The sequence below is a fragment of the Cydia splendana genome, chromosome 12, assembly GCF_910591565.1.
Source record: "Cydia splendana chromosome 12, ilCydSple1.2, whole genome shotgun sequence".
Taxonomy (NCBI): domain Eukaryota; kingdom Metazoa; phylum Arthropoda; class Insecta; order Lepidoptera; family Tortricidae; genus Cydia; species Cydia splendana.
In genome coordinates this window covers 6,485,719-6,503,168 of record NC_085971.1, presented here as the reverse complement: position 1 = coordinate 6,503,168, position 17,450 = coordinate 6,485,719, and the positions used below count along the sequence as shown (strand labels likewise).

Below are 17,450 nucleotides of genomic sequence, written 5' to 3'. Positions count from 1 at the left end.
TTCGTGCTTTGTAGGTATTTCATATATAATGTAGATATGGCACTGTATGGTGAATTTAGTTACAAGAAAGTGCGTAACTATATGATGCCACATACGTTCTAATTATTCCTTTTTACCTATTAAAATAATAAATTGATAGACAGTGATTATTATTTGATATTTCTGATCACATGAAAGGTCATCTTTGATTTAAATTAAATGATAGTATTAAACTGAGTGCTGAAGCCTTTTTTTTTTAAAGATATTTTCATATTTTTACCTTCTTAGTTAAGCAGGAAAACAGTAGGAAGTTAATTATAATATATCTCAGTGCGCACACGCCTTATTAAAGCGTCAATTAATCTTCAGTCTCCAAAGCTCGTGGCGCCGGCGTCAGTCTCGATTCGCCGATGTCGCGACGCGCATGCTCGGGCGCAGTGACGTGAGTGCCAAGTGTTGTGCTATGATTTATCTGTGATATTGCATTAGGATTTACAATATGAAGTGTGTTTTGTGAGTATTTGCATTTTTTATTTAGTGTTTCTTTTTTATTTAATGATAAAAATGTTTTATTAGTTTAAAAAAAAATATTTCGGAAAATTTATATGATAAGTAGTTATTATAATTTTCTTCGGTAGCATTTAATAATAAAAAAACATTATAAATTGAATGGAATAGTAAGACAGGTACTTTATATAATATGTACTTAATGGATTAATGAATAAAAAAAAGGTACGTATGATTATTGGTTTCTGTTAGGGAGTAGGTAATACAATATAATCTGATGTAATTTAAAAAATACAATTTTTTACTGAAATAAAAAAAATGTCTGAAATTCGCAAGGCGGAGATGTTTTGTAATTTCTTCTTTCTCTTGTATTATGTAATACTCTTTGATACCTAGTTGTAGGTATAAAGTCTCTAGAAGGTTAAGTGATAAATATATTCCCTGATTATTTTTATTAATAACCCAACACTATATAACGTTTGTCATATTTAAATTTAGAAATAAACCAGTTTCGGCTATAATTAACTTGAATAAAATAAAACCTACGTACTAATTATAGCACTAATCATCATAAAACCATAACAATAAAGACGTGTTAAACCAGACGCAGCGAAATACGCAAAAAAGAAAAGGAAATTCAGTGCGAAGACGTATTAATACGTTTTTGCATACAAAAAAGTATTTGCATACATATGTTTTTTAAATTCAAACATGGCTCAACCCTAAATATAAACCAGGATAACTAAGGGCCCTATTTGTAAACATTTGTAAGCGACAAAGGGCTCCATTTATTTTGGTTCCCTTGATGCGCGGAAACCGAAAATATGCTGAAACCTGCAATAACTGTCACTGTCAATAACGGAAGGTAAAGCCGTTGCATTACACTAAATTTTATGAAGCTACGTGACAAGACGCAATATAAAGGTTTGGATACTCACAGCTGTAGAGTTCAAGAATAAACTGATATAGATAACACTAAAGAAAAGATACCAAGACCACCGGTGGCCGAGGCGGGAATCGAACCCGCGTCTTCACCTTACGCGGCTAACGTTTTGACTCTGACCACTAAAGGTCTCTGCCCACTACACCGTATCATACCATGACCGTACTATGAACGTATCAGGCACGGAATGTAACGCGATACGGACTACTCTGCCCACTACACCGTATCCACATTGTTTCATGTCCGTACATAACGGGTTTAGTGCCCGTAGTAACCGCGCATCATCCCCATAGCATCCGCCTATAATCCCCGTAGCATCCGCGTTTCATCCCCTTAGTACCCGCGTTCTATCCGCGAGAGCATGACTCGTCAGAAAGAGCGAGCGAATAGTTATCAGACTGGTAAGAGCGAGCAAGAAATATAGCAACGCGTTTATAACGGGCTTAGAACGGTCACCATACGCGGTTATAACCCGTATGCTCACTGTTTCGCCGCCTGCAAACACCGTTCTGGCAACGTTGCGTGCCGTGCACGGAGCGTTTCGGCACCGGCAAAATATCCTCGCCGACTATTTTTTGACGGTACGTGCATGGCACGCGACGGGTATGGTCGGTGACGGAACGGGCTAGTGGGCATAGTCTCATACTTTTTAATACAAAGAATATTTTTTTGCCTGACACGTTCATAGCACGGTCATGGTATGATACGGTGTAGTGGGCAGAGACCTTAAACCAGACGGCCACGGCGGTACCCGTCCCGAATTCTGTGGTGTATGCTAAATTTGAAACGCTAGGTGCCTTTGACCAATTCTAAGGGCAATTCAAGAATAATTTCAAAAACGCTACAAAATTTTCACTCAATAACTGGCCGTTATATTAATACAGGAAATGTAAGTGTACGCTGCTTTATTGTACTTATATTCGGTTTCATTATTTTTATAAATGAATAAAATAATAAATATTAGGGAACATCTTACACAGATCGACCTAGCCCCAAACTAAGCAAAGCTTGTACTATGGGTGCTAGGCGACGATGTCCATACTTATATAGATAACTTACTTATTTTTGTTCATTTTAGAAAATTGAGTAGGTACCTACTTCGTCGGCATTTGTTAGCTAAATTTTAGCTTAACTAAAGGAAAATCATGAAGCGGTCATTGACGTTTGGCCGTTTCAGAGCTAAACTCAACAATTATCTTACAAGACGAAACCGCATAGTGAATACTTGGCAGCGAAACTCTTAATGAAAACGAATAACCACCACGCTTATACTGCTACTGTTTACATGTTTTCGTTGTCAGTGGCGATTTCGTAATTTAAGTAATTAATATTATAGAAGTCTTATGGTCAGTGTGATCTCTTATTCATTGATGCATGCGTATTAAGTATTTTAAATATTGTAAAAAAAAAGAAACAATAGTAAGTAGCATACGTCGGACGCCAGCGGGCATTTTCGTGGCATGTCAGAATGATAGAGGTAAGGTTCGCAAATCAATCAATTCATGTGTTCAATTTTAATAATGTTCAATTCAATATTTATAATGTGAAAAGTAAGTATGAACAACAGTCAGAATGACGCATGTCAGCTATTTATTTGTTTTTTAAGTGGCCACTTCATTGGGCTATCAGTCAACACTTCAAAGAGTATTTACACATTAAAGATGAATAAATTAACGGGTAACTAATTTAATTAACTATGTTACAAATACTAGGTACATTATAATACTCGTAAGTTAAGATTTTTTTGTAAACCTTATTTTGCCCTCAAACTGCCCCCTATAGTCCGACGTTTGGACTAAGTAGGTATCCATCATATCTGTAGTAAAGAATCATTTAAGGTAAGGGCATTTATTTGTGTGTTTATCACAAATATTTGTTCCTGAGTTATGGATGTTTTCTATGTATATATGTTTTTATATATTATATATATCGTCGTCTAGTACCCACAGCACAAGCCTTATTGAGCTTACCATGGGACTAGATTGATCTGTGTGAAATATATTTATTTATTTAAGTAGGTACTTTTTTATTTTTATAATTTTTTATTTATTAATTTTTCTCTAAAAACCTACAAATTAAAGCCTGACCAGGAATATATGATCACGCACCATGTTGCGGAATTTCACTGGAACTAATTTTTTCATACTATACTGAACTAGCTGTCACCCTATACATGAGAATAACAGCGCCCGCCCTCCTGACAATAATCATATGTTTTTACCCACACCATACCTGTAGTGCTTCTACAAAAACGTTAGTTATTTTCATTTTTATGTGTTATCATGTCCCAATATTTCATGTCCCACGTGTATGTCGTGTATTATGACTGTCGTCCACGTGTATTTTCTGGAAATATCATCAAAACACTATATTATAACACCTACTATGTTTTCCCCGTGACATTTATTTGTATCACAATGCTTAGCGCTTCAGTGTCTGTAGGTGTAGCGATATAATTACTTATCTGAATGATACCACATGGAAAAAACACCTCAGCTACACGTGATATGCCTTCTAGGAATATTTTTGTTGAGAGTGATAAATGATCCTCGATTTCTTGGCACCTTTTGAATGTTATAATTAAATATTGAAGAAAAACTTCACAAATACTTATTACTACTCCACAAACAAACTGTACGATAGGCGGATTACTACTGTCTCGAGTCTTGAAGCATTCTATATCGTTCAAGTATTGGGCTAAAAAGTTTTTTTTACTTAAATTTAAACGATTACATAATCACATTTTAGATTTCTTACAATAATATGTGATTATGTAACTGAAGTAACTTTAACTTGTCTTGTGTTACAAAAAAGTGTTTACGTATACATATTCTTACTTAGCCTTTTTTTAAGCGTTTGATGAATATAATCTTGATATAATACTTGTTTAAAACAGTGCAATTTATCAAAAACCTTGCTAAAAATGAGACCTGCTGTTTTACGTTCAATAAAAACTTAAACTAATGAAAACAGTTACGTCAAGTATATTGCAGAATATCTCTTAAAAATATTTATGTATGTATGTATAAACTCCTTAATTGTACAAAACACAAAACACAAACTTATGGCACAGGCTAGATATAATATTTAATTTAAATCTTTATTACGACATTAACACGCCCCAAGCTGACAACGAGATTAACGAGCAACTGAGGGCCTATCGCGAAAACCACGTTCGTCGTGTTGCCTCCCTGTCACTTTTACGTACGAATTCACAAGTGCGACAGAGAGGCAACACGTCGAACGTGGTTCGCGGTAGGCCCTCTGGGTTCAAAAACACGCCCATACCCAAATTATGTCAAGAATGCAGTTTGCCAACCTCCCGGTCCTTATGTCCCCGTATATTTTTATTAAGGTGCCTTTTAAGGAATATTTTAAATTTTCAATTTTGGGAAGCTGTACAATGTACATGCTGTGAACCGATAAAGTTATGTAATACGTGACTACCTTGTTTGTTCGTATATTGGATGCCAAACTTGCCTTCCATTTATTACGAGAAGAATAACTGAATGAATAAAACTATTTCGAAAGGCACTCGTGTTCAGTTTCCATTAAATGAAAGCTATTTTAAATAGCACTTGAAAGCTTTTTAATAATATTACTTGCACTTTATAACCATAATGTATTTTATACTCGGTGTAAAAATCTTTATAATAACGATACAGCATGATATATATTTATACTTACAGGTTTTCGAAACATCATTTAAACAAATAAAAAAATACTTTTGAATAGCAAGCATTGTGTATATTTTTTATATTGTATAATTATCTGATATAAAAACTAAATGACGTCAAGGCTGTGAAATTTGCCATATGTTATTCTAATGTGTATCTCATAAATGTTCCATTCCTTTAACCAAAACATACAGCGTATCGTTAACAGATTGTTTATTTGACCACTTTTGTTTTCACTAGTACCATTTTTTTTTCAAATACAAATACAAATAGTTTATTTACCAAATATTTTTTTACAAATTGATATCACAGATTGAACTTAACAAAAAATTAGATTTCACAATTAAACTAATATCCATCGCCCCAAACCAGGCGCAGCTTGTATCTCGGGAACCGGGAAAATAGATTTTACTGAGAGATTTTAACGAAACTGAATATGTTAGCCGTTTTTGAATAATAGTGAATAAGAAATATCTAATATAAAATTAATTTTAGTACAAAATTGCATTGAAGGAAAATATACAAACAAAAAATACAATAAATAATAACACAAACAGGAGAGACGTGCATAAGTAGAATTTAAATTTAAGGAGTGGAGTGTGTGTGTGTGTGTGAAATAAACTTCTCTAATAGGATTTTTTTGTAAGAGTTCAGTTACAGTAACTGAACTCTAAAGTAAAAGTAAGACAATTAAATAACTTTATGGTCTTACTTTCTTTTTGTAGTATAAATCGTTATTTATAAAACCTACAAATACCTACACATAAAAGATAGATTATAGTTTCAATATTGATGTAAAATATCATGTACTATAACAACATTTTTTAAATTTTGATTTTTGATATAATTTACATTCCATGCAATCCGTGTATAATTAAGCTTTCAGTTAGTAAGATAATTGTCCACTTTTAAATGCCAAATAAGACTACTGTTTTTAGCTATGCCTGCCAGCGGCTACATACAGTGTGAGTCATGTATAAATATAAACAATACAATAAACCGATATATCTGAACCCGTCTGATCAACCTTCCGTCTGACAAACCGATATATCTGAACACATCATCGAAACGGTCTCAATTGGCAACATATACTTCTAAACAAATAAATACCTACACTTTATTTGCGGTCACCCTAATAAAGTTAGACCAAGACTTTCTTAGCAATTTTGATAGCACACGCAGTGCAAGTGTTATTTTAAACGTCAAACTTCTATGGAATTATGATGTATAAATAAAACTTACAGTGTGGTGCTATCAAAATCGTTGCAGACTTCTCTTGGTCTAACTCTAGTTGTTTTGGGGGCCTAGCCAACATAACAATCGTTTACAGAAAACGACAATCGAAACTTAAATAATTTATGGAAATAATAACGTGATTTTTCATAGCATATGTCATCTCGTTACATTTTCTAATTTGGTTTGACGTTTGACGATGAATGAATGAGGGTAGATTTTGTTTACTTTTATTGGAATAGCTACAGATACAAAAACAGTGTCCTAGTTAAGTACCTATAGCTGTATGTGGGTGTTAATAAAATTACCTACTTATTCATACAGCAATTATATCTATACTTTGGATATCTGATTTGACGACTTTCAATGCATTTTCCGTTATATTTTTTTAAATAATTTCCTTATTTATAAGAACAGATTTTTTAAAACATAATATATTATATAATTCCGACTTATATACTAAAGTATTATTAAACTAATTGGAAAGGCTAAAGGTTACGCTGATAATGGTTGAGAATTTTTTTTATGATACATCATAATATACTAATTACGATGTCAAAAACATTCAATTTACCACACAATGGTAACCGGGTAAAGAACTAAGGACGTTATCTAAGAACATGTTAAGTACCTAGTGTGATAAAATAGTATTTTTCATATAGCTTCGGTACGGTGATAGCTCGGTAAGGAGTTAGTTCATAATTAAGTAATGTAATAATGCAAACTACATACCCATACCCAATAAAACTTTATTATATAATCAGCATTCACTTGTTTAATTGCTCCTCCAACTTCCCGCACCACATGGCGACCCTACCAGGATCATCAAACATCAATGGTATGATATCAATGGTGGAATCTAATGTCACCATACATTAAGATCACAGCTGTCACCTATGTGAAAAATACTATAGAGTTGAAATACTGAGATCAAATTGAAATTTTATTGTTGTGTGTGTGTCGTTTGCTGTACGTGCCGGATTATGTGTAAGAACATAACGTAATGTTTGTTTAGGTTCCTATATTAATTCAGGATGATACTTTTAATGATATTATAATTTTGGCATGGAACTTAATTATATTCACGTTTAAAGGATTTTGAACACGTCGGACCTTGAAGCATTAATTAAAACCAAATAGGTATAATTTAACATGTTTATGAATCACCTACTGGGTGGCCAGTAGCTATCGCAACTAGATACTGTAGGTATTTACTATATCTACTAACGCAACACAATTATAACGTTTCCGATAGATTCATGACCTAGGAGTCATAGTTTGTTTATCTGCCGCTTAATATTGTATTTTGTAACTCATTGTATAAACACAATAAATTAGTTTCATATTTGTAATTACAAATCTCTACCTACCACAATTTCGTTGCCTTTGTTACTGCTAGAAACATCAAATTAATACTAATGTCTTGATAAAATGTCCCTTTTAAGGTGACAGTCCATTTCCAACGACAGCAGCACTACCATTCATTTTACTATGAAAATTGTCAAATAACACCGACGTGTTCGTACTAGTAGTGCAGCTGCGGTCAGAAATGGAATGTTACCCTTAACTTTTTCTGCAGCAATGCAGTCGACAACATTTCTACATCCGTACGGATATGATGGTCGTTTTTATCTACGTGACAGCGAGATAAAACGGTGTCCGTCACTTTCTATCCCACGGTGTTAAAAAGTGTCAGTTATTTTATCACGTGGATAAAGATGGATAAAGCCATCCATAATACGCCGGCAGTTCTTATTGCAGTGCGTCATTACCGCTATTTAATATTTGCGGCAGCAATGTCGCGCCGCAATACTGCCGCAGGAATATTGGTGTAGTCTGAATCCGAAAGGACCTTAATTCAGCCGCAGCAAACGGGAAAACGCACAGACGCAACTACTATACAAATTGTATGTTGACTGCAAAATCCTAGTACTATCTTGTATGTTGACTACGGAATCCTAGTACTACCTTGTATGTTGACTACGGAATCCTAGTACTACCTTGATGTTGACTACGGAATCCTAGTACTTACGGGGAAATAGCCTTGTAAGTCCCCGCGTACTTGTAGGTACAAATACAAATTCAATTCGAGTTTTGAATTCTTATAGAAATAAAAGAAAGTTCCAAATTCAAAAGCAAAAAGGTAGATAGTGAAAGGCTTTAACTTTAATGATCACCCCGAATAATCTTGTCAGTCATCAAATTTATTCATCATCAAATCTAGTATGGGTTAAATCTGTGCTAAATCCATGCCAAAACAAACATAATTCGTGGTAATAACCTAATAGAACCTATGTAAACAAACTAACGAACTCATAAAAAACTAGTAGGTATCTATATAAATATAAATCTAACTACGTCATTGAGATTTTAACGTACCTAATTATAATTTAATATCTGAACCATCTGAAATAATAATTATGAAATATAACAAGTCGATACTAGAAATAAACAAAAATATTTACCATCAAAGCGAAGTTATTTGCATCTCATACTTTTGAACCGGCTTTAGCGCTACCAATATAGGATTTCAGCTTAAGTCGTGATTATAGTTAAATTGATATTGTGGTCCCAGCATGATCATTCGAAATTTCGTTTGACTTTAAGTTTTACTTAGTTTCCGCTGCGCGTGGCATGATTTCATCGTCGTGCTTGACATGCAGTTATGATTGATTTAACCTAAACTGGTAGGAGTAATTTAGTTGTTAATTAATGTAGGTAGTAGCTAATATTCAGTCGATTATGTTAAGTACTTAACTAAAACCATATTTGAGGAATATAGCAAATCTACAGTGCGATGCGGTTTATTGTGTAGATTAACTTGCTGGTGGCAGTGGTGACACACAAATAGTCCACTGTTCGGGATAATAACAAATATGTATTAATTAACACCATTAAGATCCGAACAAAATTATATCAACGTTAATATTAGACAAACTATTACAATAAGTAACTAAATCACAGATGTTCCTAGATAACTCAAGAGAAAATATAGGGGGAGGGAAGGAGAGAGGGAGGGGTTTATCAGCATTAATAATGCCTGTTCGGGTATGACACATACGTACGTGCACAAATTAGGTAAAAAAATATATTTTGTTAGGTACTTTTTTTACCATGGTGCATCTGGCCAAGTCTGCCGGACTCCCCCTACCCGAAGACGGACCGAGCGAATCGAAGGTCTTACATTCAACTTAGTTGAACTAAGATACCATATTTGTTTAGCTAAAAAGTTAGACAGACATTCCTAAGCGTTTGGTTTTGTTCATAAGTTTGTATGTACGTATTAACTACACACAATATTACCATCAACGGACATTTCTCAACAAGACTATTACCGGGACACTTGGAATACGAGTAACTAGTATGGATAGTTGCGGGCCGTGTGTGACTTTCCGATCGACTTCACTACTACACTCACGAGAGATGGGTTATTTTTGTTTGTATAACTCATAAGAAGGTAAATAAAATCGTTAACTGTTGGCACGCGAATATTGAAATAGAAACTAGTTTCGTATTAAAATTTATGTTTATTGTTGAAAGGTCGATGTTTCTTTGCATACAATATCGATTATGCTAAATATATTATGTACCTACATATGTACATACGAGCATTAAAAAGACGTCGAATCCTGAACATATTAAGATTGGTATCTAATAGTCGAACCAAGCTAACTTTACATTGACAGTGTGAAAAAGCTACCCTAAACGTGAAATTCCCATGAAAATATGAAGATTAAAATATTGTAGTGGTACTTCCACACCTCACCTTGTCGTTTCAAAGTATGGGCGGAGTTATCTTAGACACATTATTATGGTTTTGCCGTATTCGTCTATTAATATACTTACTTAAAGTTAAATGACCCATTATCTCTTTCTTGTATCTTATCAATAAGAAAACAAGTTTTCTAGGAAATATATTTTCTAAAATAAGGATCCCCCAATCACAAGCGAACACCATAAACTGACATGTGACATAGTCAATCTCATAGCTAGTACACAACAATCACACAACATACGTCACGAGTTGACAACCAAATCCAATCCGGATATAAATTATGTTGCCCTTTCCAAGTATATCAGTTTAATCCAACCAAAAGATTTATCTCCGACCAAAAATCCGTAGGTATATTTGCTAAGTTCATTCACAGGCTAGTCTATCAATCTTACGCTGTGTCGCGTTTTCGACTAACATTTGTGCAAACAACCCGACCGAATTTCCACCTTATGTTAACAGCTTTAAAGATTACTTTTGATGTTTTTGCTTGTTTACACCAGGGCCGGAGTGTCGCTAATGTTGACACTCGTACTTTGGGTATTTCCCGACGACGCTGACATTTGCTAACCAGTTGACCCAGTATTATAGTGTTTGACTATTTATTAAATCAGGAATATGGTAAAAAATGGCACTAACCTATCAATATATCGATAGTTTTGGCTACACGTACGAGCAATAGGTACAAGACAACAATAATACTTACTAATACTTAAGTAATAGCATCTACTCATAATCAGCAAAAATATTAAGAAGGAATGGAATTGACATCTGGAGCATTTTATCAGAGAGTCGCTTACAAAAAACGCTCTTCAGAGTTTTGGTAATGCCAGCGATTCGAGTTTTAGTTTGACATTGTTACATCTTTAAATCTACATCTTATCTAGTCTAATCTAATCAGACCAAAAATCTACTTCCTAGTTTTTAGGAACTTGAATAAATAGCATTTTGTTTAGCATTTTTATATATTTAATTATGTACCTATTAGCCTAAAAATATAATTTGATAAATGGTGGTTACTAACATATTCGTATTAATTGTCAAACATATGTTACTTCTTACAAATTAAGACAATCTACTCATCTCCAAATGGCATTTATTTGAAATGAAGCAGTTTTGAAACATAATAATGTAAGTTGTCTATGGAAGTGGCCTTTTTTTGAAAGGCTCTAACGCCATTATTAACGATGCTTCAATACAAATGAGACGCCGCGCGATATTAGCGCCATCGACAACAAGGTCCGTTTATTAGTTATTAGGTAATATTATATCATAATATGTGCATCCTAATGAATAAAATATTTATTAAGTAAAATGATAGCTAAATTATTCACTGATGTCACTGATGGTTTAGTCATTATTGTGACTCAGTTCGTTTAATGCAGTGACCGCAATTTACGCGAATGTTTCGTGATGCCGCAAGGCCTCAGGCCGCATTCAGAAACGAAAGTTTAATGCCAAATATCAATACAACATGCGTATCCGTGCATTGTATTCGTACACTAAGACTTATTTTGTCCAGTTACATGTGTAACAACCATAATATATAATAACTAAATTGATTTCTATGGTCACCCTGGAAAACAATTGGTTATGATTAGCAAAAGAGACCAGAGATAACATAATTGATTTCAATTGTTTGACCTAACAATCCAGATGGAAAAGCGCTACTTATATTAGGCCTCATTGGGTTAGGTACCTAAGTCTGGTTTTAACTTAAGGAATGCTTACTGGAAAATATGAAATTATATTTTGTACCTAAAATACATTCTGAGGATCTTATTAGTACACGGTGAGGTCAAAACCTGCTGGAACTGGATACCTTGTGCCTTAATTATCGCTGAACTAAAAGTGCTCATGAATATCCAATGTCCGTCACAATGACAACGCTCTTTGATAATTATCATTGTCGCTACCTCAAAAGTGTATTGCGAATAAAGCCGGTAAGCATGTTGAAACGTTGCCAAGTACCAAGTAGCATTGGGGACATCCATCAAAAGGATCAAGTCAGCTTTGTCATGCCAACATTGGTCACTTGGCCAGGAGTATTGTGACAGTTGCAACTACTGTTTACGCTTTATATGACGAATATCTGTTCTCACTAAATATTTCATACATACATATTTATACATATTACTTATGCCAGATGACAAAGAAAAATTTTGAGTAAGTTGAATATATTGTGGTATAAGATACGGACAACGTTCCTTTTAGGGTTGGTTGACGAAACTAACTGCCCGATTCGAACTTTAAGATATGTCGATTAATAGATGTAGAAACGATATGGATTAGATGTGTCACTGTCAAGTGACGTTTTTGTTTGAAGCAACGTCACGTATCTTAAGGTTCGAATCGGGCCGTAAGGTGTTTACATAAGTAGTCCTTTTCATGGAACTTAGTTTTTGAGTTATTTAGAGTTTCAACACCGTCATCAAATAAAATATTATCCCATTTATAGTAAGAAGTTGAGTAACCATAAAAGAAAACATTTTGTAAAAAGACTAAAGCCTTTAAGATGACAACGAGGCACTTCAACAAATATAAAGCTTTGAACATTTTTAATACTTTATTTACAAGGAAATAAATAACGCTATTTTGTTACATACTTAGTGAAACAAATGACCACTTAGATTTGAAATGCAACGCTTTAGTTGCAAATAAAAGGGCAATTTCAAGTTCGAAAGGTATTGTAAAAGTTAATATTTTGCTCAACCGTTATGCAAACAGACTAATACCAAATACAAATACTTAATAGAATAATATTGTCATACATATCATTTGGATTAGAATGTTAGTATACCGTGTTTTTTTTGATTTCCGTTGATTTCAAGGGTGCATACCTGAGCTTAAATCAAGTAACTTTCCCAAAGACACCGATATTCTAATTAACTCCATTTCGAAGATAATCAATATTTTATTTTTTTCCTATAAGGCCTCTACAAGCTTGTACACTTGCCTTAAGGTCGGTTTACATATTGATTAGTGTTTAGAATGAGTTCATGCATTTGCTACTAAACTTAAGTAAAATCTCGGTCGATCGATGTTCGAATTGACATTGATATGTCACAGATTTCAATTGTTTGGTTTAGTTAAATGTAATGCCCGTGTTACAACAACGCTATATGCTACATTTAATTACTTTTTAATATTATTTTTTCTGAAAAAAAAGCAAAAAAAATTATTTTTTTTTCAATATTAACTATGCCATTTAGTTTTCTTAAACGTACTTAACCATACCCCGAAGTTAACGGAATTCAATAAAAACACGGTGTATTATAATTTACAGTTAAGCTTTTTTTGCACTCTTACCCTACCAGAATCAATAATTTTAAAATTTCAACCATACTGTCGTCTTTCGTGTAAAATTATTAAAGTATGTACTTGATTTAGCCTGCCACTGGGGCCCTATTTGAGTACCAAATCATTTTTGGTTTTTTTTTTCCGGTAGTGGTAATACAAATACATATTACATTTGAATTTATTACTGTTAGAACTACCACCATTCATTTTTAACAGCAGTGTTAAATATGCAAACGTAATAAATATTAAGATGTTACCTTTGTCCTGACACATTTACATACAAGAGTGAACATAGTCCTAAACCTATCAATTATGTATAATTATACATATTATGCGTAACATACAGTGAACGGAAATAAAACAATACCATTTTGAACTTTAGTGGGGACCTAAACAACAATACAAAACAAAACAGGCCCGGCCAATTAACGTTCTAACTCCTTACCTAGTTTTATTTAGTAGGTATATTTATGAAATTGTAAATTACATGGAAACCTATTAATTACATAGGTCCCATGTAACAAATTTAACATAATACCCATAAAATTTGCCTACTATTACTATTGCTTAGAAGCTCAAACGTGTTATATCTAAGTACTAGCTGTGCCCGCGGCTCCGCCCGCGTGGAATTCGGTCTGTATCAGTAAGCGGCTAATTACTAATCCTAATTTCTCTCCCTCTCCCCTGGAGGCGGAACTTGAAGTAAAGTTGACAGATGGATATGCTAGAGGACTGCAGTCCAGATAAAATATTTTACAATTAGGTACCACTAAATAAAACTACACTCCAAAATCAATATTTTTTTTCGCCCTTATTGATCGCCCGTGATTTAAACGACAGAGTAGTAGATGTATATCGGACGATACAGTAAGGTATACCTACGCGCGCGAGCGAAAGCGAAGCGGCCTGCCTGGCTAGAGCGCCACTCACTGTGGTCTTCTTCAGACTCCTGATGAGGAAGACCAAGTGCCCCTTGTAACCTCAATGCGTTGCGAGACTTTCGCAAATGATTGGATTTTTTTCTGGAAGGCATGGTAATGCGTATTAAATGCGAGTCCCAAATCGTTTGACTCCGCAAACGACCAGTACCATTTCCCCCTCTCCCTATTTTTTTGGTTAGTTGAGTGACGTTCATTGCCGCATTACAGCTGAGAATGGAAATTAGTCGCATCATTTTATCACGAAAATTGACAGTGCTGCAGCAGTAACGTTGCAACAGAGTAATGCTGCTGCAGTCGCCATACCTTAGAAAGTAATTGAAAACGCGAGCGAAGCGAGCGCGAAAATTTTTCGATATAAAAACGCAATTTGATAGACAGTTGAACATTTTTACTTTTAGTATGGAAATCAGTCACATCATTTTATCACGAAAATTGACAGTGCTGCAGCAGTAACGTTGCAACAGAGTAATGCTGCTGCAGTTGCCATACATTAGAAAGTTATTGAAAACGCGAGCGAAGCGAGCGCGAAAATTTTTCGATATAAAAACGCAATTTGATAGACAGTTGTAATTTTTTACTTTTAGTTTGGAAATCAGTCACGTCATTTTATCACGAAAATTGACAGTGCTGCAGCAGTTACTGAAAACGCGAGCGAAGCAAGAGCGAAAATTTTTTGATATAAAAAACGCAATTTGACTTAGAAAGTTATTGAAAACGCGAGCGAAGAGAGCGCGAAAATTTTTCGATATATAAACGCACTTTGATAGACAGTTGTACATTTTTATTTTTAGTATGGAAATCAGTCACATCATTTTATCACGAAAATTAACAGTGCTGCAGCAGTAACGTTACAACAGAGTAGGTAATTCTGCTGCAGTCGCCACCCGAATGTCACTTTTATCATATCTTATAGTGTTTAGTAAACGCGAGCGAAGCGAGCGCGAAATTTTTTCGATATAAAAAACGCAGTTTGATAGACAGTTGTACATTTTTACTTTTAGTCCCAACCAGGCGCGAATCCAGGATTTCATGCAGAGAAGGGATGGGACGTTATTAGATGGGTATACTTGTACACGTATAAAAGTTTCATGTAGGTACCTACTCCACGACGACTGCAATGCTGATGCAGTCTGCGCTTTTTTTTGCCTACGGTTTTGGTGCCCCCTAGACGTGGTGCCCTAAGTAAGTGCTTATTTTGCCTAAATGGGTTAATCCGGCACTGCAAATGACAGAGGTCAATGTTTTTTTTTCAAAGTACCCACCTTGTATGAATATGGATTTGATATGGGTGCGATATAATTACGATTAGATATAATTCATGATGGAGAAAATTCATAATTTTAAATAATTATGCAATTATACGCGTGTTGATAATTATGTGTGTTTATTTTACCACTATGTAAACTCATTTTTAGTTTTCTTTATTAATTAATGTTTGTTTACTCAGTTCCCCAAAAGACTGTGCAATGAGGGGCAATTAATATCCTGTCGTTTAATTTTGTTGTATTATTAATTTATTAAATCAACATAATTATTCAATTATTTTTGTTGATATCCGTACCCCCCGTTCTAAACTTAGAGTTAATTTGGCAAAATCTTTCCTCGGTGGCTTATTCATGTCACAACGTATTAAATTCAGCGCCATCTGTTAGTTTACCAGGGTACTCAATAGTGGTAGCAATATTTGAAAAAAGTTTGCCCCTCCTTCCTAAGTAGCGCCATAAGATTCAGGGTCAAACCTAAGTCAATCGAGTATTGTGGCTACCCCCCCTTTTAAGGGTTGAATTTTTATAGCCTATAACCTGGCCGGGGATTTTCTCGACAGATTAGTAAAGTTTTCATCAAAATCCGTTCAGCCGTTTTCACGTGATACGCGTTCAAATAAACAGACAAACAGATAAACAGACAAACAGACAAAAATTCTAAAAACTTTTGGAACGTGTTCTGTTATCGATTCTAAGTATCCCCAGCCAACTTTTTTTCAAATATCTTCCATGTACAGACTTTCGACCGTCTTCAGCTTTATTATATGTAATAGATAAATGGAGATAAGATTAGGAACAAAATGGTATTGTAATACTTAGAGTCTGTTCGGAATGAGAAGAGTCGTGGAATTTATGGGGCCCAATACATTCCACGACTCTTCTCTTTCCGCACAGACTGGAGCCCAATACATTCCACGACTCTTCTCTTTCCGCACAGACTCTATCTTGAAATAATGCATAATTATTGCATAATTTTGTCAAGAGATGATATGATACGAGTATAATTAATACTCGTAAGAAAATGCATGAATGTTGTGTTAAAAAACGTGGGCTGCATTTGACGTGTAAACTAAAAACCGGACCAGTGCGAGTCGGACTCGCCCACCGAGGGTTCAGTACTTTTTAGTATTTGTTGTTATAGCGGCAACAGAAATACATCATCTGTGAAAATTTAAACTGTCTAGCTATCACGGTCCATGAGATACAGCCTGGTGAGAGACAGACGGACAGACGGACAGACGGACAGTGGAGTCTTAGTAATAGGGTCCCGTTTGTACCCTTTGGTTACGGAACCCTAAAAAAAGATCTGACACACAATCTGAACATAAGGGGACACTTTATGCTAATATGCTCATTCAGTCCTGCGTTAAGGAGGCCACCCAAAGAGGCACTCCGTTTTGCCCTTTCTGTTCTACAATACGTGACCTACTCCACGTTTTTTGCATATTTTAATATTTAAATCATATTGCCATGAATATCTGTGTGCGAGCGTAACCCGCTAATTGACCGAGCGTTAGCGACGGTGTCCGTTTCAACTTTATGTAAAAATGCTTTCGTAATGTCCTGATGTTCTCTACCGGGTGTGGCTTGTAACACGAGCCAATAATTAAAGATTGTACTCCTCAAACGGTGACACTTTTGTTCAACAACTTTTAAAAATTATGAAGTATTAAGTCTTCCTATTTTTCATACAAAATAAATATTATCTTCAATGGACGCCATCGCCATGCCATATTATCATTTGTGATGGACGTTGCTTGTCATGCCTTAAACGTAACAAAATTCGCAATACATTGCGTCTTAGAATAAACTTTAAAGTGTATTAAAAATCAA

General features: G+C 34.6%; 1 protein-coding gene across 2 annotated transcripts in view; it reads left to right on the top strand.

The window, feature by feature from the left end:
- The first annotated feature begins 290 nt into the window (after positions 1 to 290).
- The window catches only part of LOC134795382 (uncharacterized), a 115,630-nt gene continuing 98,470 nt past the window's right edge, over positions 291 to 17,450 (top strand). Inside the window, exon 1 of one of the 2 annotated variants that reach the window (XM_063767216.1) lies at positions 291 to 492. In XM_063767216.1, the coding sequence (XP_063623286.1) occupies positions 479 to 492 (14 nt within the window). In that variant the 5' untranslated portion in view covers positions 291 to 478. The remainder of the gene's footprint in view (positions 493 to 17,450) is intronic. The other variant, XR_010144806.1, reaches the window with a different exon arrangement.